Source organism: Pleurodeles waltl, chromosome 6, assembly GCF_031143425.1.
Source record: "Pleurodeles waltl isolate 20211129_DDA chromosome 6, aPleWal1.hap1.20221129, whole genome shotgun sequence".
Classification (NCBI taxonomy): domain Eukaryota; kingdom Metazoa; phylum Chordata; class Amphibia; order Caudata; family Salamandridae; genus Pleurodeles; species Pleurodeles waltl.
In genome coordinates this window covers 1,059,687,771-1,059,713,894 of record NC_090445.1, presented here as the reverse complement: position 1 = coordinate 1,059,713,894, position 26,124 = coordinate 1,059,687,771, and the positions used below count along the sequence as shown (strand labels likewise).

General features: G+C 44.6%; 1 protein-coding gene across 2 annotated transcripts in view; it reads right to left on the bottom strand.

The window, feature by feature from the left end:
* Positions 1-26,124, bottom strand: part of USP48 (ubiquitin specific peptidase 48) — a 774,242-nt gene that overhangs the window by 640,699 nt on the left and 107,419 nt on the right. For both annotated transcript variants that reach the window (XM_069240019.1, XM_069240020.1), the window contains exons 7-8: positions 24,994-25,127; positions 19,777-19,859 (exon numbers count right to left, since the gene is read on the bottom strand). In XM_069240019.1, the coding sequence (XP_069096120.1) occupies positions 19,777-19,859; positions 24,994-25,127 (217 nt within the window). The remainder of the gene's footprint in view (positions 1-19,776; positions 19,860-24,993; positions 25,128-26,124) is intronic.

The following is a 26,124-nucleotide window of genomic DNA, read 5'->3' as shown; positions in this document are numbered from 1 at the left end:
TGAGTGTCTGATCTTTTGGTTGTGCTGTGTCAACAGATCTGGCCTGTTGGGCAATTTGATGCAGGGTACCACTGATAGGTTTAGCAGCGTTGTGTACCAGGGTTGCCTTGCCCAAGTTGGTGCTATCAATATGAGTTTGAGTTTGCTTTGACTGAGTTTGTTTACCAGGTAAGGAAGGAGAGGGAGAGGAGGAAAAGCGTAAGCAAATATCCCTGACCAGTTCATCCATAGGGCATTGCCTTGGGATTGTTTGTGTGGGTATCTGGATGCGAAGTTTTGGCATTTTGCGTTCTCCCTTGTCGCAAACAAGTCTATCTGAGGTGTTCCCCAGAGTTTGAAATAAGTGTTCAGTATTTGGGGGTGAATTTCCCATTCGTGGACCTGTTGGTGATCTCGAGAGAGATTGTCTGCGAGTTGATTTTGTATCCCTGGTATAAACTGTGCAATTAGGCGAATTTGGTTGTGAATTGCCCAATGCCAAATTTTTTGTGCTAACATGCTTAACTGCGTGGAGTGCGTCCCTCCCTGCTTGTTTAGATAATACATTGTTGTCATGTTGTCTGTTTTGACGAGAATGTATTTGTGAACTATTATTGGTTGGAAAGCTTTTAGTGCTTGAAAAACTGCAAGAAGTTCTAGGTGATTGATATGCAGTTTTGTTTGATGTACGTTCCATTGTCCTTGTATGCTGTGTTGATCGAGGTGTGCTCCCCACCCTGTCATGGAAGCATCTGTTGTTATTACGTATTGTGGCACTGGGTCTTGAAAAGGCCGCCCCTTGTTTAAATTTATGTTGTTCCACCACAGAAGCGAGAGGTAAGTTTGGCGGTCTATTAACACCAGATCTAGAAGGTGACCCTGTGCTTGAGACCACTGTGATGCTAGGCATTGTTGTAAGGGCCTCATGTGCAGTCTTGCGTTTGGGACAATGGCTATGCATGATGACATCATGCCTAGGAGTTGTAATACCATCTTTGCTTGTATCTTTTGTGTTGGATACATGCGTTGTATGATGGTGTTGAAATTTTGAATTCTTTGTGGACTTGGAGTGGCTACTCCCTTTGATGTGTGTATTATGGCTCCCAGGTATTGTTGTACCTTGCGTGGCCGAATCTTGGATTTTGTGAAATTGACGGTGAACCCTAGTTTGAAGAGGGTTTGTATGATATGATTTGTGTGATTTGAGCACTCTATTAACGAATGAGCCTTGATTAGCCAGTCGTCTAGATATGGGAACACATGTATTTGCTGCCTTCTGATGTGTGCAGCGACTACCGCTAGACATTTGGTAAAGACTCTTGGTGCGGTTGTTAATCCGAAAGGCAGTACCTTGAATTGGTAATGTATTCCTTTGAATACAAACCTTAGGTATTTCCTGTGCGATGGGTGAATTGGTATATGGAAATAAGCATCCTTGAGGTCTAAAGTTGCCATGTAGTCGTGCAGCTTTAGCAATGGCAATACTTCTTGTAGTGTGACCATGTGGAAGTGGTCTGATTTGATGAAAGTGTTGACTACTCTGAGGTCTAGGATTGGTCTCAGTGTTTTGTCCTTCTTTGGTATCAGAAAGTACAGTGAGTAAACTCCTGTGTTTATTTGTGTGTTTGGCACTAATTCGATTGCATTCTTTTGCAATAGTGCCTGCACTTCTATCTCTAGGAGATTGGAATGGTGTGTTGTTAAATTTTGTGCTTTTGGTGGTATGTTTGGAGGGAACTGTAGAAATTCTATGCAGTAACCATGTTGGATAATTGCTAGAACCCAAGTGTCTGTAGTGATTTTCTCCCATGCTCTGTAATAATGACCTATTCGTCCCCCCACTGGTGTTGTGTGGAGGGGGTGAGTGACATGTGAGTCACTGTTTAGTAGTAGGGGTTTTGGGGCTTTGGAATCTTCCTCTATTTCTAGGGAATTGCCCTCCTCTATATTGTCCCCGAAAACCTCCTCTATACTGTCCTTGGTAACTGGACGGTGTGGCTTGTGAGGTGCTGGCTTGTGTGCTTTGACCCCGAAACCCCCCTCGAAAGGGCGGTTTACGGAATGAGCTGTAATTCCCTCTGCTCTGCGGGGAGTAGAGTGCGCCCATGGCTTTGGCAGTGTCCGTATCTTTTTTGAGTTTCTCAATCGCTGTGTCCACTTCTGGACCGAACAGTTCTTTTTCATTAAAAGGCATATTGAGAACTGCTTGTTGAATCTCTGGTTTAAATCCAGACGTTCGGAGCCATGCATGCCTTCTGATAGTTACAGATGTATTAATTGTCCGTGCAGCTGTATCTGCAGCGTCCATGGAGGAGCGGATCTGGTTGTTGGAGATGGCCTGTCCCTCCTCAACCACTTGTTTTGCCCTATTTTGGAAGTCTTTGGGCAGATGTTCAATTAGATGTTGCATCTCGTCCCAGTGGGCTCTGTCATAGCGCGCAAGTAGTGCCTGGGAGTTCGCGATGCGCCACTGGTTTGCAGCTTGTGCTGCGACTCTTTTACCAGCTGCATCAAACTTGCGGCTTTCTTTATCTGGGGGTGGTGCATCTCCAGATGTGTGAGAGTTGGCCCTTTTCCTAGCTGCTCCTACAACAACAGAGTCTGGTGGCAGCTGTGTTGTGATGAAAGCCGGGTCTGTAGGAGGCGGCTTATACTTTTTTTCCACCCTTGGTGTGATTGCCCTACTTTTGACCGGGTCCTTAAATATGTCTTTTGCGTGCCGGAGCATACCAGGGAGCATAGGCAGGCTTTGGTAGGAGCTGTGGGTGGAGGAGAGTGTGTTGAACAGGAAATCATCCTCGACCTGTTCTGAGTGGAGGCTTACGTTGTGAAATTGTGCTGCTCTAGCCACCACCTGAGAGTACGCGGTGCTGTCTTCTGGTGGAGATGGTTTTGTAGGGTATGCCTCTGGGCTGTTATCTGACACTGGGGCGTCGTATAGGTCCCATGCGTCCTGGTCTTGGTCACCCTGGCTCATGGTGGTGTGAGCTGGGGAGTGTGATGGCGTTTGTGCTGGTGAAACGTTAATCACGGGCGGAGGAGAGGGTGGTGGGGTAACTCTTTTCACCACTTTTGGTTGTGGTGCTTGTTCCGTCTGGAACTCCAACCTTCTCTTTCTCCTAATGGGGGGAAGGGTGCTTATTTTTCCTGTCCCCTGCTGAATGAAGATACGCTTTTGCGTATGGTCCGCATCCGTTGCTTGTAGCTCTTCCTCAAACCTATGCTTCTGCATTTGGGAGGTTAGCGAGTGCTCTTCTGTATAAGAGCCTGAAGCTGGGTCGCTTGCAGTTTGTTTCGGCGTCGAAACTGTGTCTGCGTGTTTTTTCGGCTCCGAGGTGACTTTTTTCCTTTTCGGGGCCGAAACCTCTCGGCGTCGATCTGTTTCGGTGCCGCTGTCTCGGCGTCGAGCCGTGTCCACACCGGCATCTCGGTGTCGAGGCTTGTCTCCAGCACTTTCTCGGTCCCGAGAAGGCTGCGTGCCGGTGTCTCGACCGGAGTCGGACGATCTCGGCACTGTTTGGGCCTTTTTCGGTGCTGACGGTCGGTCACCGATTTTATGGGTTGAGCCATGGCCTGATGGCAGTGGCGTCCCCTGGGCCTTGTAAATGTTTCTTTGTGTGGTTTTCGACGTCTTACTCACGGTTTGTGTATCGTCGAATCCTTCGGAGTCTGAGTCTTGGATCGAGAAGGTACCTTCCTCTTCCTGTTCCTCGAACTCCCGTCGGGCTGTCGGTGCGGACGCCATTTGAAGTCTTCTGGCTCGACGGTCTCGGAGTGTTTTTCTGGACCGGAACGCACGACAGGCCTCGCAGGTGTCTTCGCTGTGCTCAGGTGACAGGCACAGGTTGCAGACCAAGTGTTGGTCTGTGTAGGGGTATTTATTGTGGCATTTGGGGCAGAAACGGAACGGGGTCCGTTCCATCGGCGTTCTTCAGCACGCGGTCGGGCCGACCAGGCCCCGACGGAGGATCGAAAAATTACCCCGAAGGGCACCGGAGCTCTTCGATCTTCGATGCGGTGTTGAATGTAGGTATGCCGATCCCGAACGCAACAATACCGACGAAAATCTTCCGAAATTAACTATTTTTTCTGTTCCGAAACTCGGAGCGACAGGAACACGTCCGAACCCGATGGCGGAAAAAAAACAATCGAGGATGGAGTCGACGCCCATGCGCAATGGAGACAAAAGGAGGAGTCACTCGGTCCCGTGACTCGAAAGACTTCTTCGAAGAAAAACAACTTGTAACACTCCGGCCCAACACCAGATGGCGAGCTATTGCAGAACATGCGTATCTACAGCGACAGATGCCATCGAACATCAGATTTCTGATGACCTACGAAGAAGGACTGAAGAGCCGCAAAAGCAAAGGAAGAAGCAACTGACTTAGACCCAGCTCTGTCGGCCTGTCTTCTGCTCCTGCCGAATTGTACCAAAGTCATCTCGTCCTGCAGTTGCTCCAATGCCCTCCCAGCCTATGAAGACTGCTTGCTTTCTAGAAAGACCCAGGAACTCCTGTGTAGCAGCAGAGCTGCTTCCTTCATCTGAAGGGACCCCAAGACAACCTGTGAGGACTCCGGACCACCAAAAAAAGCTTGATGTCTGGAAGCACCACTGCACCCATGCCACACCGCTCGAGTCGAAGTGGACCAACAGTGCCAGCGTGGTTCCACAGGACTTGACCACGGAGGACCCTCCGATGATGCCTGCAGCCTCTGCACGTAGGACCCCTCAACTGTGAGTACCCTGGTGAAGAAAATCAGACGCCTCAGGACACACCTGCACCTGTCGCCCCTTACCCATGAAGAAGCGGCTGAAGGTGTTGCCACATCCTCGGACATCCCAAGATTGGAACTCCCAGGTTGGTTTCCACAACTAAAACCCCAGTCCTCACCTGCAGCATCTTTCTGATCGGACCGATCCCCATACAATAGCAATGGGCACCTGACGCTGTACTACACCTCTGCACCCAGCTGCCCCAGTGCTGCCCAGTGTGACCTGTAGGTGTGGCCCTGACTCTTGCCCAGTACTTAGCTAAAGTGCAGGAGCTTGCTGTCGTTAAGTGGCTGTACAGTACCTGATTTGCTGTCTTTGATTTTTTCCATCGGATTGAATTGCAACTTACAGAAACTGCACTTTGTCGACTTTTCAAGACTGTAAAGATTTTTCTTGCAAAACGTAGTCATCTGAACAAACTGATTCTGGTGCTAAAATATATATAAAGATACTCGCTATTTTTGTAAATTGGTATGGATCTCCTTCTTGAGCCGTGAGTCTCATTTATTGACTGTGTGTGTTTTTGCAAGTGCCTCACACTCCTCTGTGTTAAGCCTAAGGCTGCTCACACACACTACCTCCTAAGATAGCACTTTGGGATTGCAAGGCCCAGTTCATTTTCAGGTGCCCGCAGCACCAGCACACCAGGCTCTGCTCAAGTTCCCCTCAAAGTCTAGGCATAACTAAGCCCCCCTTCACAAGCTTACGCACAATGGTGGATCTGAGCTCTGCCCCAGGTGCTTACTCCGCTTGGCAGCTCCAGATGCGATCAGGTTGTTACAGTGTCCAAGCACACCCAGACTTCGACATGTGTGGCAGGGCACCTTCCTCTGGTGCCAACATATCCCAATATGAATGGGGGCTGTCACCCCAGAACAGATCCTTTTAGGAAGAGTGACTACCCCAAAGCCTTTTGGCGTTGTTTTGTTCATGAATCTGTGTCATTTAGTGTAGGAAGCTGACCTGTTGTGTGGTGGACACCTATAGTGTTGGCACCTTATACCAGGTCCAGGCAACCCCTTTTAGTGAATGTAGACAGTGTCTAGGAAGCCAGGGCCCTCCTGAGGTAGCTGTGGATGAGCACCCAATGTGTATCTAGGAGACATGCAAAGCTTCTGCAATACCACAGTAGTTACACAGCAACTTATCAAACTGGAAAGAAACACGCAGTGTTACAAAAATAAAGGTACTTTATTATAGTAACACAACAGTAGATTACTTGTAGGCAGTAACCACCCCCCCAAACTGGAGGTAAATACACTATATGGAAAATGTCACTTACCCAGTGTACATCTGTTCCTGGCATGAGACGCTGCAGATTCACATGCTGTGCATATCCCGTCATCTAGTGTTGGGCTCGGAGTGTTACAAGTTGTTTTTCTTCGAAGAAGTCTTTTCGAGTCACAAGTTCGAGGGACTCCTCCCATTTCGGCTCCATTGCGCATGGGCGTCGACTCCATCTTAGATTGTTTTCCCCGCAGAGGGTGAGGTAGGAGTTGTGTAATAGTAATAGTGCCCATGCAATGGAGTAAGTATATATGTACATAGTGTGATTAAAAAAATGATATATTTACAAATTTATAAATGTACAAGTTTATTTTTATCAACTTATAACGGCTACAGGCTCCCGGGGAGGTGGGAGGGCGCATGTGAATCTGCAGCGTTTCATGCCACGAACAGATGTACACTGGGTAAGTTACATTTTCCGTTCGGTGGCATGTGTAGCTGCAGATACACATGCTGTGCATAGACTAGTAAGCAGTTATCTCCCCAAAAGCGGTGGTTTAGCCTGTAGGAGTTGCAGTTGTTTGAAATAATGTTCGTAGTACTGCTTGTCCTACTGTGGCTTGTTGTGTTGTTAACACATCCACACAGTAATGTTTAGTGAATGTATGAGGCGTAGACCATGTGGCTGTCTTACAGATTTCTGTCATTGGTATATTTCCTAGAAAGGCCATTGTAGCACCTTTCTTTCTAGTGGAGTGTGCCTTTGGTGTAATAGGCAGTTCTCTTTTTGCTTTAAACATAACAGGTTTGAATACATTTAACTATCCATCTAGCAATGCCTTGTTTGGATATTGGGTTTCGTGCATGAGGTTTTTAGAAAGCTACAAACAATTGTTTTGCGAAATTGTTTGGTTCTATCAATGTAATACATTAGTGCTCTTTTTATGTCTAATGTATGTAATGCTCTTTCAGCTACAGAGTCTGGTTCTGGAAAAAACACTGGGAGTTCCACTGTTTGATTTAAGTGGAACGGTGATATAACTTTTGGCAAAATTTTGGGATTTGTGCGTAAAACCACTTTATGCTTGTGTATTTGTATAAAGGGTTCTTGTATGGTAAAAGCTTGTATTTCACTTATTCTTCTGAGAGATGTGATAGCTATTAGGAAGGCTACTTTCCAGGTTAAGTATTGCATTTCACACGAGTGCATGGGTTCGAATGGCGGACCCATGAGTCGTGTTAATACAATATTGAGGTTCCACGAAGGAACTGGCGGTGTTCTTGGTGGAATGATCCTTTTTAGCCCCTCCATAAATGCTTTTATGACTGGGATTCTAAATAGTGAAGTTGAATGTGTAATTTGCAGATAGGCTGAAATTGCTGTGAGATGTATTTTAATGGATGAAAAAGCTAACTTAGACTTTTGTAAGGGTAGTAAGTAGCTTACAATGTTTTTGGCGGACGCATGTAATGATTGAATTTGATTATTATGATAGTAATAAACAAATCGTTTCCATTTATTTGCGTAGCAATGCCTTGTAGTAGGTTTTCTAGCCTGTTTGATGACCTCCATACATTCTTGAGTAAGGTCTAGATGTCCGAATTCTAAGACTTCAGGAGCCAGATTGCTAGATTGAGCGATGCTGGATTCGGGTGTCTGATCTGTTGTTTGTGTTGAGTTAACAGATCTGGTTTGTTTGGTAGTTTGATATGAGGCACTACTGACAGGTCTAGTAGTGTTGTGTACCAAGGTCGTCGTGCCCAAGTTGGTGCTATTAGTATTAGTTTGAGTTTGTTTTGACTCAATTTGTTTACTAGATACGGAAGGAGTGGGAGAGGGGGAAAAGCGTAAGCAAATATCCCTGACCAACTCATCCATAACGCATTGCCCTTGGAGTGAGGCTGTCGGTACCTGGATGCGAAGTTTTGGCATTTTGCGTTTTCTTTTGTTGCGAATAGGTCTATTTGCGGTGTTCCCCATTTTTGGAAGTAGGTCTGTAGTATCTGAGGATGAATTTCCCATTCGTGGGTTTGTTGGTGATCTCGACTGAGATTGTCTGCCACTGGTTTTGAATTCCTGGGATATATTGCGCTATTAGGCGAATGTGATTGTGAATCGCCCAATGCCAAATCTTCTGTGCTAAGAGACACAGTTGTGATGAATGTGTCCCTCCCTGTTTGTTTAAGTAATACATTGTTGTCATGTTGTCTGTTTTGACAACAATGTGTTTGTGAGCTATTAGTGGTTGAAATGCTTTCAACGCTAGAAACAGTGCTAGTAATTCTAGCTGATTTATATGAAGTTGTTTCTGCTGAGTGTCCCAGTGTCCCTGGATGCTGTGTTGGTTGAGGTGTGCTCCCCACCCTACCATGGAAGCATCTGTTGTGATTACATATTGAGGCACTGGGTCTTGGAAAGGCCGCCCTTGGTTTAAATTTACAGGTTTCCACCATTGAAGCGAGGTGTGTGTTTGGCGGTCTATCAACACTAGATCTTGAAGTTGACCCTGTGCTTGTGTCCATTGTGTTGCTAGGCACTGTTGTAAGGGCCGCATGTGTAATCTTGCGTTTGGGACAATGGCTATGCATGAGGACATCATGCCTAGTTGTCTCATCACAAATTTTACCTGATACTTTTGGTTTGGGTGCATGCTTTGTATTACGTTTTGGAATGCTTGTACCCTTTGTGGACTTGGAGTGGCAATCCCTTTTTTTGTGTGGATTGTTGCTCCTAAGTATTGTTGTATTTGACACGGCTGTAAGTGTGATTTTTGGTAGTTTAGTGAGAACCCTAGTTTGTGAAGGGTTTCTATGATGTATTTTGTGTGCTGACGACACTGTTTCTGAGTGCTGGTTTTGATTAACCAATCGTATAGATACGGGAATACGTGTATGTGCTGCCTTCTGATATGTGCAGTTACTACTGCAAGGCATTTTGTAAATACCCTTGGTGCTGTTGTTATCCCGAATGGTAACACTTTGAATTGGTAATGTACCCCTTGGATTACAAACCTTAAGTATTTCCTGTGGGAAGGATGTATAGGTATATGGAAGTAAGCATCCTTGAGGTCTAATGTTGACATGTAGTCTTGTTGTTTGAGCAATGGGATTATGTCTTGAAGTGTTACCATGTGAAAGTGATCTGATTTGATGTAAAGATTTAGTGTTCTGAGATCTAAGATGGGTCTCAGAGTTCTGTCCTTTTTGGGTATTCGAAAATACAGGGAATAAACACTTATTCCTTTCTGATGTTTGGGTACCAGTTCTATTGCGTCTTTTTGTAACAACGATTGGACTTCTAGTTGTAATAGATCCAAGTGCTGTTTGGACATGTTGTGTGTTCTTGGAGGCACATTTGGTGGTAATTGTAGGAACTCTATGCAATAACCATGTTGGATAATGGCTAGTACCCAGGAGTCTGTTGTTATTTCCTCCCAGTTTTGGTAAAAATCTGTGAGACTTCCCCCCAATGGTGTTATGTGTTGGGGATTTTTGACACTGAAGTCACTGTTTAGTTTGGGGGGGTTTTGGGCTTTGGAACTTTCCTCTAGTTTTAGGGAACTGTCCACCTCTGTATTGTCCCCAAAAGCCTCCTCTTTGATACTGGCCCTGGTATGTGGGTCTGGTTTGTGATGTTGAGGGTTCTTTGCTGTGGGCCCGAAACCCCCCTCTAAATTGTGTCTTCCTAAATGTGCCTCTGCTCTGTGGGGAGTAGAGCGCGCCCATGGCGTTGGCCGTATCAGTGTCCTTTTTGAGCTTCTCTATAGCTGTGTCCACCTCCGGCCCAAACAACTGCTGTCCATTAAAAGGCATATTAAGCACAGCCTGTTGGATCTCGGGCTTAAACCTGGAGCTGCGTAGCCATGCGTGTCTCCGAATAGTGACCGCTGTATTCACAGTTCTTGCGGCTGTGTCCGCTGCATCTATTGCCGATCGTATCTGGTTGTTCGAGATACTTTGGCCCTCTTCCACCACTTGTTGTGCACGCTTTTGGAACTTCTTGGGCAGATGTTCTATAAAGTGCTGCATTTCATCCCAATGAGCCCTTCATATCTTGACAATAAAGCCTGGGAATTCGCAATGCGCCATTGATTGGCCACCTGTGCTGCAACTCTTTTTCCCCGCTGCATCAAACTTTCGACTTTCTTTGTCGGGTGGTGGGGCATCTCCAGAGGTGTGTGAATTTGCCCTTTTACGTGCTGCGCCTACTACTACTGAGTCAGGTGTCAGTTGTTGTGTGATGTACACAGGGTCTGTAGGGGGAGGCTTGTACTTTTTCTCCACCCTAGGTGTGATGGCTCTGCCTTTGACTGGTTCTTGAAATACTTGTTTTGCGTGTTTCAACATCCCTGGTAACATTGGGAGACTTTGGTACTGACTGTGTGTCGATGACAAGGTATTAAATAAAAAGTCATCCTCAATGGGTTCTGCGTGCAGTGCCACATTGTGAAAAGCCGCTGCCCTGGACACCACTTGTGTGTAGGCAGTACTGTCTTCAGGTGGTGATGGTCTTGCTGGGTAGCAGTCTGGACTATTATCTGGTACTGGCGCATCATATAGATCCCATGCATCTGGGTCATCCTGGCTGATCCCTGTGTGCGTTGGTGATTGCATCATAGGGGGGGTTGCAATTGGTGACAGTTGCGGTGAGTGGTGTGGTGATGGTTGTGGCGAAGAGTGAGGTGAGTTACTGCGTTAGCCACTTTTGCTTGTGGTTGTTTTTCTTTATCTTGGAAAGCAAGTTTCCTTTTCATTGTTATAGGAGGGAGAGTTCTTATTTTCCCTGTTTCCTTTTGAGTATGGAGCCTTCTTTGTGTATAATCTGGCTCCGCTGCTTCTAGCTCTTGTCCAAATTTATGGCCTTGTAGTTGTTCTGAAAGGCCTTGTTCTTCGGAGTAGGAGCTTGTTTTTGACTCCGAAGCTGGGTGTTTCGGTACCAAAACTTTTTCTGCAGTCTTTTTCGGCTCCGAAGCCACTTTTTTCGGTTTCGGTGTGCCGATCTCTGGGTTCCGACTTATTTCGGAGCTGATATCTCTGTGTCGAGTCTGGTCGGAGCCAGGTTCTCGGCGTCGAGTATGCTCTGTGCCGGGATCTCGACCGGAGTCGGATGACTTCGACACGTGTGTGCCCTTTTTCGGTGCCGATGGATGGTCACCGATTTTACGGGTTAAGCCATGGCCTGCCGGCGGTGGCATCCCCTGGGCCTTCATGATTTTGGCGTGAGTTTTGGCGGGGGCTGGTTTACTCACGGTTTTCGGCGTCTGCTCCGTTTCGGGCTCGTCCAAGTCAGCGATGGAGAAAGTCTCCTCTTCCTCGACGTCGTGGTGTCCTGACGGCGTCGATGCCATTTGAAGCCTTCGTGCTCTTCGGTCCCGTAGAGTTTTCTTCGACCGAAACGCCCGACAGGCCTCGCAGGTATCCTCTTTGTGTTCAGGGGACAAACACAAATTACAGACCAGATGTTCATCCGTGTAAGCATACTTGTTATGGCATTCAGGGCAGAAGCGGAATGGGGTCCGTTCCATTAGCCTTGAAGACGCACGCGGTCGGGCCGACCAGGCCCCGCCGGGGGATAGAAGCCCCGAAGGGCTACCGGAGCTCTTCTTGATTCGGTGTCTATCTGCGTTAATTAACCCGATACCGAACGCATACAATACCGTAAAATCTTTCCGAGATTTAACTAACTTTCCGAACCGAAACACGGAGCGAAGAGGGACACGTCCGAACCCGATGGCGGAAAGAAAACAATCTAAAATGGAGTCGACGCCCATGCGCAATAGAGCCGAAATGGGAGGAGTCCCTCGATCTCGTGACTCGACAAGACTTCTTCGAAGAAAAACAACTTGTAACACTCCGAGCCCAACACTAGATGGCGGGATATGCCCAGCATGTGTATCTGCAGCTACACATGCCACTGAACATATATTTTTTATATATATATATATATATATATATATATATATATATATATATATATATATATATATATATGTGGAAAATGTCACTTACCCAGTGTACATCTGTTCGTGGCATGAGACGCTGCAGATTCACATGCTGTGCATTATCCTGACATCTAGTGTTGGGGTCGGAGTGTTACAAGTTGTTTTTCTTCAAAGAAATCTTTTCGAGTCACGAGACCGAGGGACTCCTCCCTTTCGGCTCCATTGCGCATGGGCGTCGACTCCATCTTAAGATTGTTTTCCCCGCAGAGGGTGAGGCAGGAGTTGTGAATATAGTAATTGTGCCCATGCAATGGAGTAAGTATGTATGTACATAATGTGTTTTAAAAAGTATTTATTTACAAATTTACAGTTTTCATCCAACTTAAACGGCTACAGGCTCCCGGGGAGGTGGGAGGGCGCATGTGAATCTGCAGCGTCTCATGCCACGAACAGATGTACACTGGGTAAGTGACATTTTCCGTTCAATGGCATGTGTAGCTGCAGATACACATGCTGTGCATAAACTAGTAAGCAGTAATCTCCCCAAAAGCGGTGGCTTAGCCTGTAGGAGTTGATGTTGTTTGAAATAATGTTCGTAATACAGCCTGTCCAACTGTGGCTTGTTGTGTTGTTAACACATCTACACAGTAATGTTTTGTGAATGTATGAGGCGTAGACCATGTGGCTGCCTTACAGATTTCTGTCATGGGTATATTCCCTCGAAAAGCCATTGTAGCGCCCTTTTTCCTAGTGGAGTGCACCTTTGGTGTAATAGGTAGATCTCTTTTTGCTTTGATATAGCAGGTCTGAATACATTTCACTATCCATCTGGCAATGCCTTGTTTGGATATTGGATTTCCTGCATGAGGTTTTTGGAAAGCTACAAACAATTGTTTTGTTTTGCGAAACTGTTTTGTTCTATCAATGTAATACATTAGTGCTCTTTTAATGTCTAACGTATGTAAGGCTCTTTTGGCTACTGAGTTTGGTTGTGGAAAAAAGACTGGGTGTTCCACTGTTTGGTTTAGGTGGAATGGTGATATAACTTTTGGTAAGAATTTGGGATTTGTCCGGAGAACTACTTTATGTTTATGTATCTGTATAAAGGGTTCTTGTATAGTAAATGCTTGCATTTCACTTACTCTTCTAAGAGATGTGATAGCTATCAGGAAGGCTACTTTCCAAGTTAAGTATTGCATCTCACAAGTGTGCATGGGTTCAAATGGTAGTCCCATGAGCCGTGTTAACACAATATTGAGATTGAGCGCGAACAATACTGTCGAATTTTCCGATAACTAGCTAACTTTCCCAATTCGAAATACGGAGCGAAGAGGAACACGTCCGAACCCGATGGCGGAAAGAAAACAATCTAAGATGGAGTTGACGCCCATGCGCAATGGAGCCGAAAGGGAGGAGTCCCTCGGTCTTGTTACTCGAAAAGACTTCTTTAAAGAAAAACAACTTGAAACACTCCGAGCCCAACACTAGATGCAGGATTATGCACAGCATGTGTATCTGCAGCTACACATGCCATCGAACATATATATATATATACCCAATAGCAATCAGAAATTAGCATAGAAACAACTAGCATTGGCAAGAATTGTAGGAAATAGTGAAGGCCCTAGGGAAGGGCCAAGTCATATACTAAGTAAGTGGAATGCGAAGTTAAGTCCCCCATCCAATGATATGGAGTTGTTAGAGGGGGGCTGGAAGAACTAGGAACCCGAAGAGGTGAGTACCTGAGTAACCCCCTGACCCCCAGTGACCTGGAGAGCAGAGATAAGTACCTGGTCTTCCCAAGGACTAACAAGAGGACTTAGAAAATAGATTGTGCAACAACAGGACCAGACTAGAAGAAACCAAAGGTGGATAACAGTAGAAGAGGACCAGCAAAAGAAGGGGACAGAGTCCAGTCTATGATGGAGTGTCCAGTGGGGTCAGGAGCTACTACCCACCCTTCTGTGATTGAGGTTCTGGGGGAAGAGACCAGCTGTAGAGGAGTCCTTAGAGTAGTGCAGATGGTGTCCCACATCGGTCGTCGGGTCACAGATGGTCAGTGGTGTAGGTGAAGCATCAACAATCCTTGGAAAATGCAACAGGAGCACCAGAAGAGTTGCAAGGCTTAAGAGGACCAGCAAGGTTCAAGGGACTCAACCCTTGGAGAGGAGTCTGGGCTGGCCCTCAGCAGTCGGAAGAGCCAACAGAAGCAGCTGCAGCCCCCACAGGCAACCCACTGGCAGCAGGCACAGTAAGTTGCAGTGAAGCCCAGTCAGCACACCTGGAGAGGAGTCCCACGTCGCTGGAGCAGCACAGAGGAGACTGTTCTTGGCAGGATGAAGTGCCGGAGGCCGGAGCTACTCGGGGCCTAAAGATCCCTTAGAGCAGGAGACAACAAGCCTTGGTAGCTGCAAGAGTCTCAGTGCACAGGACTACTGCCCTGCAAGGAAAGGCAAGGTCTCGCTGTTTCCCAACGTGGAAAGCTGGTAGAGAGGACCAAGGGCACCACTACAGACCAGCACCTGTGATGAAGAATCCAAATAGTTCCAGAGGAGAGTAGATCTACACAGCCGGACATTGTTGCTGCAGGTGCCTGCAAATGCAGGGGTGACTCCTTCACTCTAAGGGAGATTCCTCCTTGCTTCTAAGTGCAGGCTGAAGTCTTGTCGATCACAAAGGGTGCACAGCCGGGGAAATGTTGCAGTTCCTGGAAGGAGCTGGAGAAACAATGTTGCAAAGTGAGGTTGTCGTGGAAGTTGCAGTCTTGCCGGTTCCTGAAAAGTCCAGGTTGTGGTGCCAATGGCCAGAAGTAGAAGTAAATGCTGCAGAGGAGTCCTGCTGGAGTCCTGCTGGAGTCCTGCATGTTGAATCTGGAGAGCCACCCGCAAGGGAGTTCCTAAATAACCTTAAAAAGGGTGTTTGGTCACCTTGCAAGGTGACCACCTGTCAGGAGAAGTCTCTGACGTCACCTGCCTGATCTGGCCACTCAGATGCTTCCAGGGGCCTCTGCACATCTTGGTATTAAGATGGCAGAAACGAGTGGCCACCTGGAGGAGCTCTTGGCACCACCCCTGGGGTGGTGATTGACAGGGGAGTGGTCACTCCCCTTTCCTTTGTCCAGTTTCATGCCAGAGCAGGGACCGGGAGTCGCTGGACTGAGGCAAACCGGTTTATGCAAGGATGGCACTTTGGGGGTCGCCCGCCTGGAGGGAATCGCCATTCGGCTGCCCCGCGGTCAAAAGACCACTGGGGCCATTCTAACTTTCCCGCTGGGCCGGCGGGAAAGGGGCCTGCAACACAGAAGCCGGCTCCGAATGGAGCCGGCGGTGTTGCAGGTGTGCAACGGGTGCAGTTGCACCCATCGCGCTTTTCACTGTCTGCTAGGCAGACAGTGAAAAGCAGGCTGGGGCCCTGTTAGGGGGCCCCTGCACTGCCCATGCCAGTGCCCCAGGGGCCCCAGGACACCCGTTCCCGCCAGCCTGTTCCTGGCGGTAAAAACCGCCAGAAACAGGCTGGCGGAAAGGGGGTCAGAATCCCCATGGCGGCGTTGCTTGCAGCGCCACCATGGAGGATTCGCCCAACCGGGGGAAATCTGGCGGGAAACCGCCGGACCCGTTTTTCCGACCGCGGCTGTCGGAATGGGCAATGAAGCACCGCCAGCCTGTTGGCGGTGCTTCAGTCATCCGTGGCCCTGGCGGTGTCAGAATGACCCCCTATATTTGCCCTTCAAGGCAAACCAGTGCTTTGGGGAGGCTACCCCCCTCCAACCGCCTTGTAACACCTATTTCCAAGGGAGAGTGTTTTGCCTCCCTCCCTACAAGAAATCCTTTGTTCTGTCTTTCCTGGCTTGAACTAGTCAAGCAGCAGGAGGGCAGAATCCTGTCTGAGGGGTGGCAGCGGAGTGGGCTGCCTGGAAATCTGGTAGGAGCTATACTGGGGGGTCCTCCAAGGAGCCCCCAGAGTACAAGGAATCATACAACCATTACTGGCAACAGTATTGGCGTATGATTTCGACATGTTTGATACCAAACATGCCCAGGTTCATAGTTAACATTATGTAGCTGGACACCGGTCCAGTACATGGGTAAGATGGCTTCCCCACACTTACAGTCCAGTGCAAAGGAAGTGAAGTTTGTAGGCGCACCTCTGCTCATGCAGGGGTGCAATCACATACAGGGACCTGCATCCTGCCCTCTGGGTTAGGAGGACCTACCACAGGGGTGACTTAGTGATCTGGTGCATGCACCTTTTCACGCAGGATGCAATGGCAGAGCTGCAGACACATTTTGCATGGCCTCCGATGGGTGGCACAATACATACTGCAGCCCATGTGGAACCCCTGGTGCCCCAATGCTCTGGGTACCCAAGTACCATATACTAGGGACCTACAAGGGGCACCAGTATGCCAACTGTAGAGTGTGCAAAAGCCTAGGCAACTAAATTTAGAGGGGGAAAGCACAATCACTGGGGTCCTGTTAGCAGGATCCCAGTGACCACAGTCTAAGCACAATGATAGCAGGCACAAAGTGGGGGTAACAATGCCAAAAAGAGGGTACTTTCCTAAATATAGCACCCAGGTTCACAATAGCTCCTTTAGTGCTGAAATGAGGTTTTCTTTACCCTTGTGTTGAAGCGAGTTTATCCAGGCCTCAGTGGTAGTGCTGTGCTCTGGTGGTGTTATCTTCAGCGCTTGATGCCACAGCTCTTTTCTGCCAGTCTTCATGTGTGCTTATGATTTGAGTTTAATGCTTTGGATAAAACCAGCCACGGGCCTCCATTGTGGTGCTGTCTTTCCCCAGGTGACAATGTTCACTGGTGGTTCATTGTACAGCTGACCCAAGTAATTGGTGCTACTGCCGCAGAACACAAAGTTAGTGTTGTATGATACTAGCTGCAGGACTGGACTCTAGTGCTATGGGCTCTAGGGAACAATGGTGGTGCTGTGTGCTCTCTATTCCAATGCCTCTTGGTATGTGGTGTGCTTGTGGCTTACAAGTTGATGGTAGTGTAATGTAAAGCAAATGCTGTTTCAGAAATTAAGTCACATGGGCCCATTAGCACCCACTGTAGACTCCTGCACCCTCCATTTGGGGTGCATGTTATTACTGCAGATAGTATGGGAGTTTTTTGCGTTGTTTTCTGAAACCACACCTTGCATTGTGGATGGTGAAGAGTCACTTGAAAGTCATACCATAGATTAAATGTTCCTTTCATTGAACCTTGAAGGTTTAGTTGGTCAGTAGAATTTGAAGCTATTATGGTGGCACTTTGGCTCTGATCACTAATATCATCAGGAGTGACACAGGGCACCATGACATGTGTACACTGTCAACCGGGCAGCTAGTATACGGAGTTGAGAACTACCAAACGTGCATTTTCAGGGACTTTGATAACCATAGTCCACCAGGCATCTTTGTTCTGATATACTGCTGTGCAGCAGACCAGGTGAGATCATTGCACATTGTAATATAGGACTATCTAATTAAATGAGTTAAGTACACTTTTCACCGTTCAAAAACAGAGATTCTAAGTTTCCACCATGTTTGTATTTGTGGAAAGAAGGAGTTTGTTAATAAAATCTAATAGTGACCACTATTGTCAGTAGTCTTCAGGACAGGGAACCAGATGACCACTGTTTTTGCCAATGTTGTTAATATTTGAGATGTAAAACTGTCATCCTGGCTGCTTCCGATTGTTTAACTGTTTAGTTCATTAGTGTGCTACGCTTAGACATAATTGAGCAATGGCTGTGTTATCAACTGTGTTTCCCTAAATTTCTTATATAGATTAAAATAGGCATGTAGATATGGCATTTTTTGTTCTCTCCCGTGAATGCCCCCCACAACCCTGCTGTTTTTCACCTGATGGTCTCTGATCCCAGAGACCACCCAAGGTGCCAACTTGAGGAGTTTAGGTGAAATGTTAGAGTCTTTCTGGCTCAGGAGCATCATTTTATAGAGTACCGCTTTGTTGGTGTGGCCAAGTAGTGACTGCCTGATGGAAACCAAATTATTTAGGAGTACAGTCTTTACACAGTGCTCCTGAGCAGCGTTAATTGTCTCTTTTTGAGGGGGTGGGGAGATTTGGAGTGGTGGTGGACTCTCCACTGTTTATATCTCTGTCGGGCCAGACAGAACTTCATACCTGCTTGGGCCGCTGAGTTTTTGTTCTTCTTGAAGAGCTCCAGCACAAAAGTTACAACGGACATATGGAGACAACACGTTCATCACTGTAAATTGTATGATCTGTATCTTTCAGGGCTGAGCAGGGGCCCAGTTGCAATCACAAACTGTGTTGGATTCCAGAATTCTGGAGGCAGGCAATGAGAGACGGCTGGATTTCTAGACTTTTCCCCTCAGTCGCCACACCACAACTGGTTCTACTAAGAGCTGGATGTTGACTCAATTCTTAGCTGGCATGTCGTACAACAGTCTCTCCCAGAGAACAAAGAGAGCACTGATGTTAAGATGATCAAGTACAGAAGTGACCATGGTAACTGAGCTACAACACAGGGACACACACAAAGAGGAAGGGCCTTATTTGTAATATCACTGCGGTAGGCCTGCTGACCTTAAAAATGTGTAATATATGGTTACACTGCATTACTTTCTGCCATTTTCTTTTCATGTGGTTATACCCTCTAGGAATTAACTATATGGTTACATGACCATGTTTCTTACAAATGCTATTTTCATTGTGGTGTCCTCTAGGGGCTGTTCTGAGCATTACAATATAATGCCAAAAATGTATTTCTGATAAAGGCTCTTATTTGGTTTATATGATAATTGTATATGTTTTATTAATTTCTCCTTAGTGCAATTATTACCATGATTCAGGCCATCTTAACATCCTTATTACACTATGACTGTTTGAACACTCAATATGTTTGGGTGGCCCTTCTAGTTTAGTTTTCTCGTTACTTCTCTGTGGCTGTCTTATGTATTTTTTGGGGAAACGTGTTAGCCAGCCAGCAACTCTGATGGTCGGGTGGTGAAAGTTATATTCTATTGGAAATACCATGGCAGATTTAAACTGGGATGCTAAATGACCACTTTATCATTTTTGACTGCAGATAGAGGGAAGAAGGTAAATGGAAGTGCTTTAGTTATATGCAGGGCCACTGGAATTATGTGGCAGGAAAAGACCAAATTATGAGCCAGGGATGACCAATTTATGCGACAAGAAAAGTCCAGTTATGAATATACAACACCAATAGCTCTAACTCAAGCAAAAGCGAGACCCATTGCATTGCAAACATTTGTTTTGTAAGCTGTGCTGTTTTTAAGGCAGTGTGTGCAGTCACAAGATGAGGTTGGAAACTCAATGCAATTTGGACAGCGATTTATACTGGGCCTTCAATACCCACAACATATGATGCCACACTGTCATATCAAACAGTTTGACAGTGTAGCTAGTGCCCTTCCATGTGAATTAATTTCATTTTCTCATGTTACATTTTTCTAGAATGTATTTTCTGAATTCCACTGTACCTAAAAACACCTACCACCTCCCCGCAATAGTTTTGAGCATCAGGCCTTGTGATTTCTAATCTGCAAAGGCCTTGCTAGGTGCACTCCACCAAAGCCATATTTTATGAGCAAATCTGGGAGAGTGTAGCTATATTAATATGGTGCATATGTAATCCTTGTATGCAAAGCAAATTCGAAGGATCATGTTGTTACTTGGTCCTTTTTCCATCAATATAGAATTAGAGGAAAGGGTACACTACACTTGCTTTAAGTGGTACCTGCTAATTTATAAATAAGGAATAACTCTGAGAACTATTTAAAATATTTGTATAAGACGTTTTCTGGTCCACAGGGTGTTCGCTGTACAGTGGCCTAATTTCTTTACCTGTCTTTTCCATATAAGGCTGCATGTCGAGAATCTCTGGGAAGCCAATGTAGGTGTTCAGCTTCTTCTTGTGCCCAGTTTGCCTAGAGAACATAATAAATGCAGTGTTATTGTCTATGCCAAATGCTTTGCTCAATGAAGAAATAGATATGGGAAGGTCACACTGCTACCCCCTATTATTATCATCCACGTTCACACATCATATACTAACCTATCAAATGAAAGGATCACAATGCTGCAGATAATGTATGGTCTGCCATGCAGTAACTGGATGCTTTTCACATATGTACTAGGTGCCTTCTCCCTAAGAAAGTTTATGTACCTGTAACAACACCTTTCTAATGGGTGTCATCCATATATCTTCCATCAATTCATGTTTTCATAGACAAATTGGTACTGACAAAGCCAAATGAAGATTGTTTTAAGTGAAAAGCTATCTGTGCCGAGCACGAAGATGTGATTTGCACATAGTTTTGTAAGGTTATTTTAGGAAGATGGGCCAGTGCACTTGTTATGAGAGGGTATTAGTTAAAGGACCAGACTACAGAGTCTGGGATTGCATTCTTCTTTAAATGATGTGTCTAGTGTAGTGTTATTTATCATGGTTTACTTTCAAACATCTTTCTATTGAAGAACTCATCACCACTGCACTTTTACTTAGAGGGCTTGTCAAATAAAATGCCAGATTGTGCTCTTCTTTTCACTGCATAAAAGATAATTTTTCTGATCATGAAGTAGCACACCACCCTTAATGCATTGCCAAAATTGCCTGAAACCTACCAAATTGCTGGCAACACTTAAAAGACATTATTTAACTTCGCAACGTTGTGTGCATCTAGTGGGCTGGGCTTTAGCTGTCCTTTTGATTTGGCCGCTATTGCATGCATTATTGTCATTGTGTCTTGAATGCATTATTTTTCCACAAGTCAAATAAAGTACAACAGACGGTGCTATAAGGGCTAGTCTGTGTTTTTCTTGTTCTTTCAATAGACAATAGGAAGGTGTTACGCAAGTAAAAGCACAAAACTTTCTTTGGAATTCATCAGTTATTGTGCCCATTAACTGCACAAAGAAGGATGCCGCTTATTCCTGTTATGTAGAACATTGTGCTTCTTTCACAGTTTTGAACTCACTTCGCACAGCAAAGCCTGGCTGTTAGTTACACACGCACAGTGACTACATTCTAAAAAAGACGTCTGATAGGATACAGAACCTGTGACAGCTGGTGTCTGGTTCAAAGGCCTACAATGAAATAAATTGCTTACTGTAAGCGGACAAATCCATTAGCGTGGTTAAAAGAAACATTAAGGGCTGCCGGTGTTTTACAGTTTGAAAATACAAGACCAAAATCAAAAGCCACACCTCGCACAACGGCAAACTTAGACACTAAATGCAATGCTCATGCTATCCTCCTTGATGCAAGAGATGCAGTTACAAATACAGTAAAAGGCGTTACAGTTCAGATAAAATATCACATTAGAGTTAATACTATGAAAGAGACTAATGTGATTGAGGCACTATTTCTACATTTGAATAGGTTTTGTGATTTAACAACTTAATGCTTTTAGGGGTTATTACACACTGAATTGCATTTATGGATTATATTTGGGTGTGTGAGTCTAACTAGCACCCTTCAGTGTTTTTACGTTTTGTTACCTTAACTGATTGATTTATGTCAAAAAATGAAATGTAAATAAAACAATGTGTTTTACCTGACGCTAAACACAACTTAATTTCAACTACAGTTTTTTCAATGAATTCCTGCTTTTCTCGAGATCTACAACATCCACCTCCTCTGAAATTATTCCCTTCACTGCTGTTCCTATCTCTTCTGACATGGGGGGCAGGCTTGGTCATAGGGCCTGGCTAAGGCCAGGCTACATGCCCAATCCGGCAGCCATCCTTTTCTTTCCAGGGCCTCAACTGTGTGCAGATGGGATTGGCCACAGGGCCTCACCCTTCAACCAACCCATCAAAAGTAGATAACCCCCACTGCACAGAGCCTTTGGTAGCCATGGTCTGGCCCCTTTATTTTATTTTTTAAACAATTGTTAACCTTTTTTAAATATAGTTATTCATGTTTTATGTTTTAGGGGTATTTGGAGACCCCTAGTGACTTTTAGGCCTAAATGGACTTGTACATGGGTTCTCAGACCAAGCCTCATATCTTTGAAGGGGGGGGGGGGGGGGGGGGGGACAATATGGGGTCCAAGAATCCAAGCTGTGGGTGACAGACACAGAGGCAGGATTTGGTTTCTGGGCTCACAAATATAAAGGCTAAATGTTCTTTTTTTTCCACTGAGCCTCAGGTGGTCCATGAGGGCTCTGGTCCTGTGCTAGTGGGCCTTCAAAACCTCCCCTTAATCCCCTAAGACTGCTTCATTTTAACCCCTGTGACAGGCCCGGTCATCCTGTAATGGCACCAGTCACTACAGAGATTTCACACAGCTGAGGCCAACCAATCAGAGGCTTCAGATCCGCTCACCCGCTTTGGGTTTCCAGACCCAAAATGGGCAAAACTCAAAACAGGTTCTGCGTCCAATTAGATGTATTTTTTATTTATTTTGGACTAGTGATTTGTCTGTGAAACTGGGTTCACAGACCACCATTGGGCTACTGGTCTTGATAAGCCTTTGAAGGCGACCAATACATTTTCATTTTTAAGGCTAATTTAACAAAATCTACTGGTTGAATTTAGACCAACCTAAGCAAACGCACTCCTTAGGTAAAGTTCTACTTTAATACTAAGTTTAGTGTAATTTCATACATTATTTCCTCTATAGAGAAGAACAAAGAATCTAATGGAAGTTTAAATGAAAAAAAACATTTTTGAAGTTGAAGAGGTCGAACATTTAACCAACAGTTTTTCTACTTTGGAATTCAAGCAGCACATAATACATAAAGAAAAAAAGTGCTTGTTGTAGACGTTGTGGAAAAAGAAAATGTCACGAAAAATGTGTTCCATACTCATAAACAGCACTTCCAAACAGAACACATTAGCTTTTTTTCCTGTTTCCAACAGCTTGGATACAGCACTCAAAGCAAAGGAAAAATGAAAAAAGCACAGTTCATTTAAACAGAAGATGAGTTTCAACATCATATCTGTCCTTCTACTTAATTACTTCCTATCAGTTATTAATGGAACAAAATATGAAAAAAACACAAGCGTCAATCATTTATTTTTTCACAACCACCTTCCTTGGGTTGATAGCAAAATGTTGCTGCTTTTTGTTTTGATCCAGGAGGCTGAAGGCCATCATGCGTACTCAGATGAAACCACTGGTGTTACAGTAGCTTTAAGCTTAAAGAGAACGCCTAAGAAAGTGTCTTTCTTGTGAGACGGTCCTTTCGAAATTCTAAATCTGCTTTGACTCTTGTTGTTTCTTTGACTGTGCGTAAATGTGGGGCTGTCAACCTATAAGGAAACGTCTCTCATAATGTTGATTCTGTTATGAGGGCAAAATTGCTAAGTTAATACATTTTCACATTCAGAAAAATGGTGCATGCCCTTTTGTAAAATCCTCTTTGAGAAATTAAGCTAGTCCACCACTCAGCAAGATAAACTATCTTATACAGTCAAAGCTAGAAGATGAGGAACACTAAATGCTGCAAGAATCATCTCTACAGTGCACAAAGGATGTAAGAAAATAATCTCATGTATTAGTAAAACTATTAAGCAAAATACTGCTCAGTTTTCCAGTCCAGTTCAAGTTTTACTAGCTTCAGTTTGGGTACTTGAGAGCTGTCATCAGAGGCAACGTCTTCTTCAAATTCTTTAGCTGGAGAAAACGTTTACCAGTGCAGTTTTAATGAATACAATCTACAGCCTATCTCACCCACCACACCCTAAGGCAGTGATCTTCAAACTTTTTAATGCCTAAACATATTTAAAACACAGCAGTTAGGTTCTGTTACTGTTTTAAAAATGCAAATTAAAAACATGAAGCCAAACATACTATTCTGGTTAGGCAGGTCTTACTAACTGGTGAAAGTACTCACAGAGTGATTATTAGAAGTAGGGGTGGGTGGTTTGAAGAGTATTTAAAGTCCTTTCCCTTTTGACATATACTTCCAGCTTGGATATAAATGACAAAACATTTAAGTGATGGCCCACTGCAGAGCAGTTTACTGAAGCTCATTTATTTTCATCTTAAAACAAAGCCCTTGTTATCAGCATAATGCTTCTTTTGGCTAAAGACCACCACCACCCCCTTTCTCCTCCAGGATCAGTTGAAGAACCCTGCCTTAAAGCAAAGCTCCTGTGATAAACAATGTTACAAACACAGGGGCATGGAGAGAAAGGACTGGAAGCAGAAGGGCATTACATTAAGATTTGTAGACAACCATGTAAACAATTATTATACACCCACAAAATAAGAACAGATGTGGTGATCATCTAAGGCTAAGGTAAACCCTGTACATGCTCACACACTGGCAGAAGGTAAGTAAAGTGTGCTCTCTGTCTGCATCATTCCCTACACAAAAAGCATGGTGTGAACACTCAAACTATACCATTCACAGTCAAAGACATGACTAACATCAACAAGGATTGGCATGGTGTGATCACAGTAGCTAGAGGCTCAACAATGCTGCCCCATCTGCACCAAACTAGGTATGTACTGGATATGTTCACATCTATTCTGAAAAAATGTGACTTTCAGCTAAGAGGAAGTGACTATTATACTTTGAGGATGTAAAATGAGACAAAGGAGTAGATTTTATTTTCTTAACAAAGCAGGATGATCTGACTAAAAAAAGAAACCTTATTGACCTTTTTGCAGAATAGTAACCGAATGTTGTGTATATAATTCTTTTGAAGGGCAGATTGAGAGTGGAGCAATAACAATCTAACCAACCTCGTGATTGTCAGAAAGAAGATCCAGGCATGTTTTACAACACTTTTTAATCACATGAAGGTCCTAATCTATGCGACTGTGTGATTGTGAATGGAGGTCATTAACAAAGTATTTATTTGGTATGCAACAGTACCATATTGGCAAGGTACCAAGAAAAGCAGGTTCTAAAGACACCAAAAATCATTTTTTTTTTACATTTTTGAATCAGACATGTTGATCTTAAATGTGGTAGAGATCCTCTTAATGGTACAAAACCAAAAAGACTAAGGCAACATATTTGTATCCATGACAAAAATAAAAGGAAGCATACAGTATTATAAGGTATGTATTCCTCTAAATGAAAACGCGTAGCGTAGCTTACCTGTCAAAAACAAACCGCATGAGTTGTAGGTTAAGTGTGGGTGGCAGACTGAGTAGTCGAATTTTTCGGGTTGCATTCTGTTTACTCTGACAGCTTTCACAGAAATATCGATTGTCACCTTCTAATTTTTCTTCCTAAACACAAGGACAAGAAATGTTCCTTCTTACAAAGAAGCACAAAGTTTTTCTGCCTTCATATTTTCAAAACAGCAATAGATTCGACAAAGGATAGACTTTGAGAATTTAGCCCTGCATAAACATCATGAACTGAACTGGTATAATTGTATTTATGTTCCAATCAAGTACGGCCAAGGTCTAATGTTTACAGTGGCATAACCATGTAATGGGCAAGCAACATAGGCTTTCTGGCTTTGCATGTTTAAACATCTGAAGATAAGGGTTATGTAAAACTAAGGGAGTTAAACACTTGGGAACAGATCAGAGGGTCACTTGCGCTTAGACCATCAAATTGCATTAGATGTGTGCAGCTGGCCAGCATTCAGTTGCCTGGGTACTCATGCAGTGGTAGTCGAGCAATACAAATCTTGCAGGTTTAACTTTGAGTTATACAGGTCTAGGTGAGTAACTAGGAATTACCGATGTGACCATTCAAGCATGTATTACATGTAAAGTCTTCAATTTACATAGATATATTTACATAACAGGCATTGCACATTTGAAAATACAACTTTCAAATGGAACAATTTGCTGTAGGTCTAATGTATGTAAAACATTAGTTTAAATAGCAAGGTGTTACTAACATATTGAGTCCTTCAGGGAAAGCTACCTCTTTAAAAGAGTAGTGACTGAGATTATGGCAAGGCAATTCTTGTTTGGAAGGGAATCTCCGAATCAAGAAGTATTGTTTGAAAACAACAGCTATTTCCGGAGTTTTTAGGCCTTTATGTAAAAATTTCAACTTGGCCGGGTGAATTATGTTAGCCTGTACCCCGACCTGACAAAACGCTGGAAGCAAAGCCTTGAAGTCCTTTCGCCTACAGTCAAAAATAATTTGGATGAATAGTTTATTGTTCCCTTTGAATGTTTTCTCATGGATTGCCTTCCTTAAGAACATCTCTCTTTAACCCAAAAAAAAATCAGCAAATTTTATCAACAGCGTACAAGCACATTT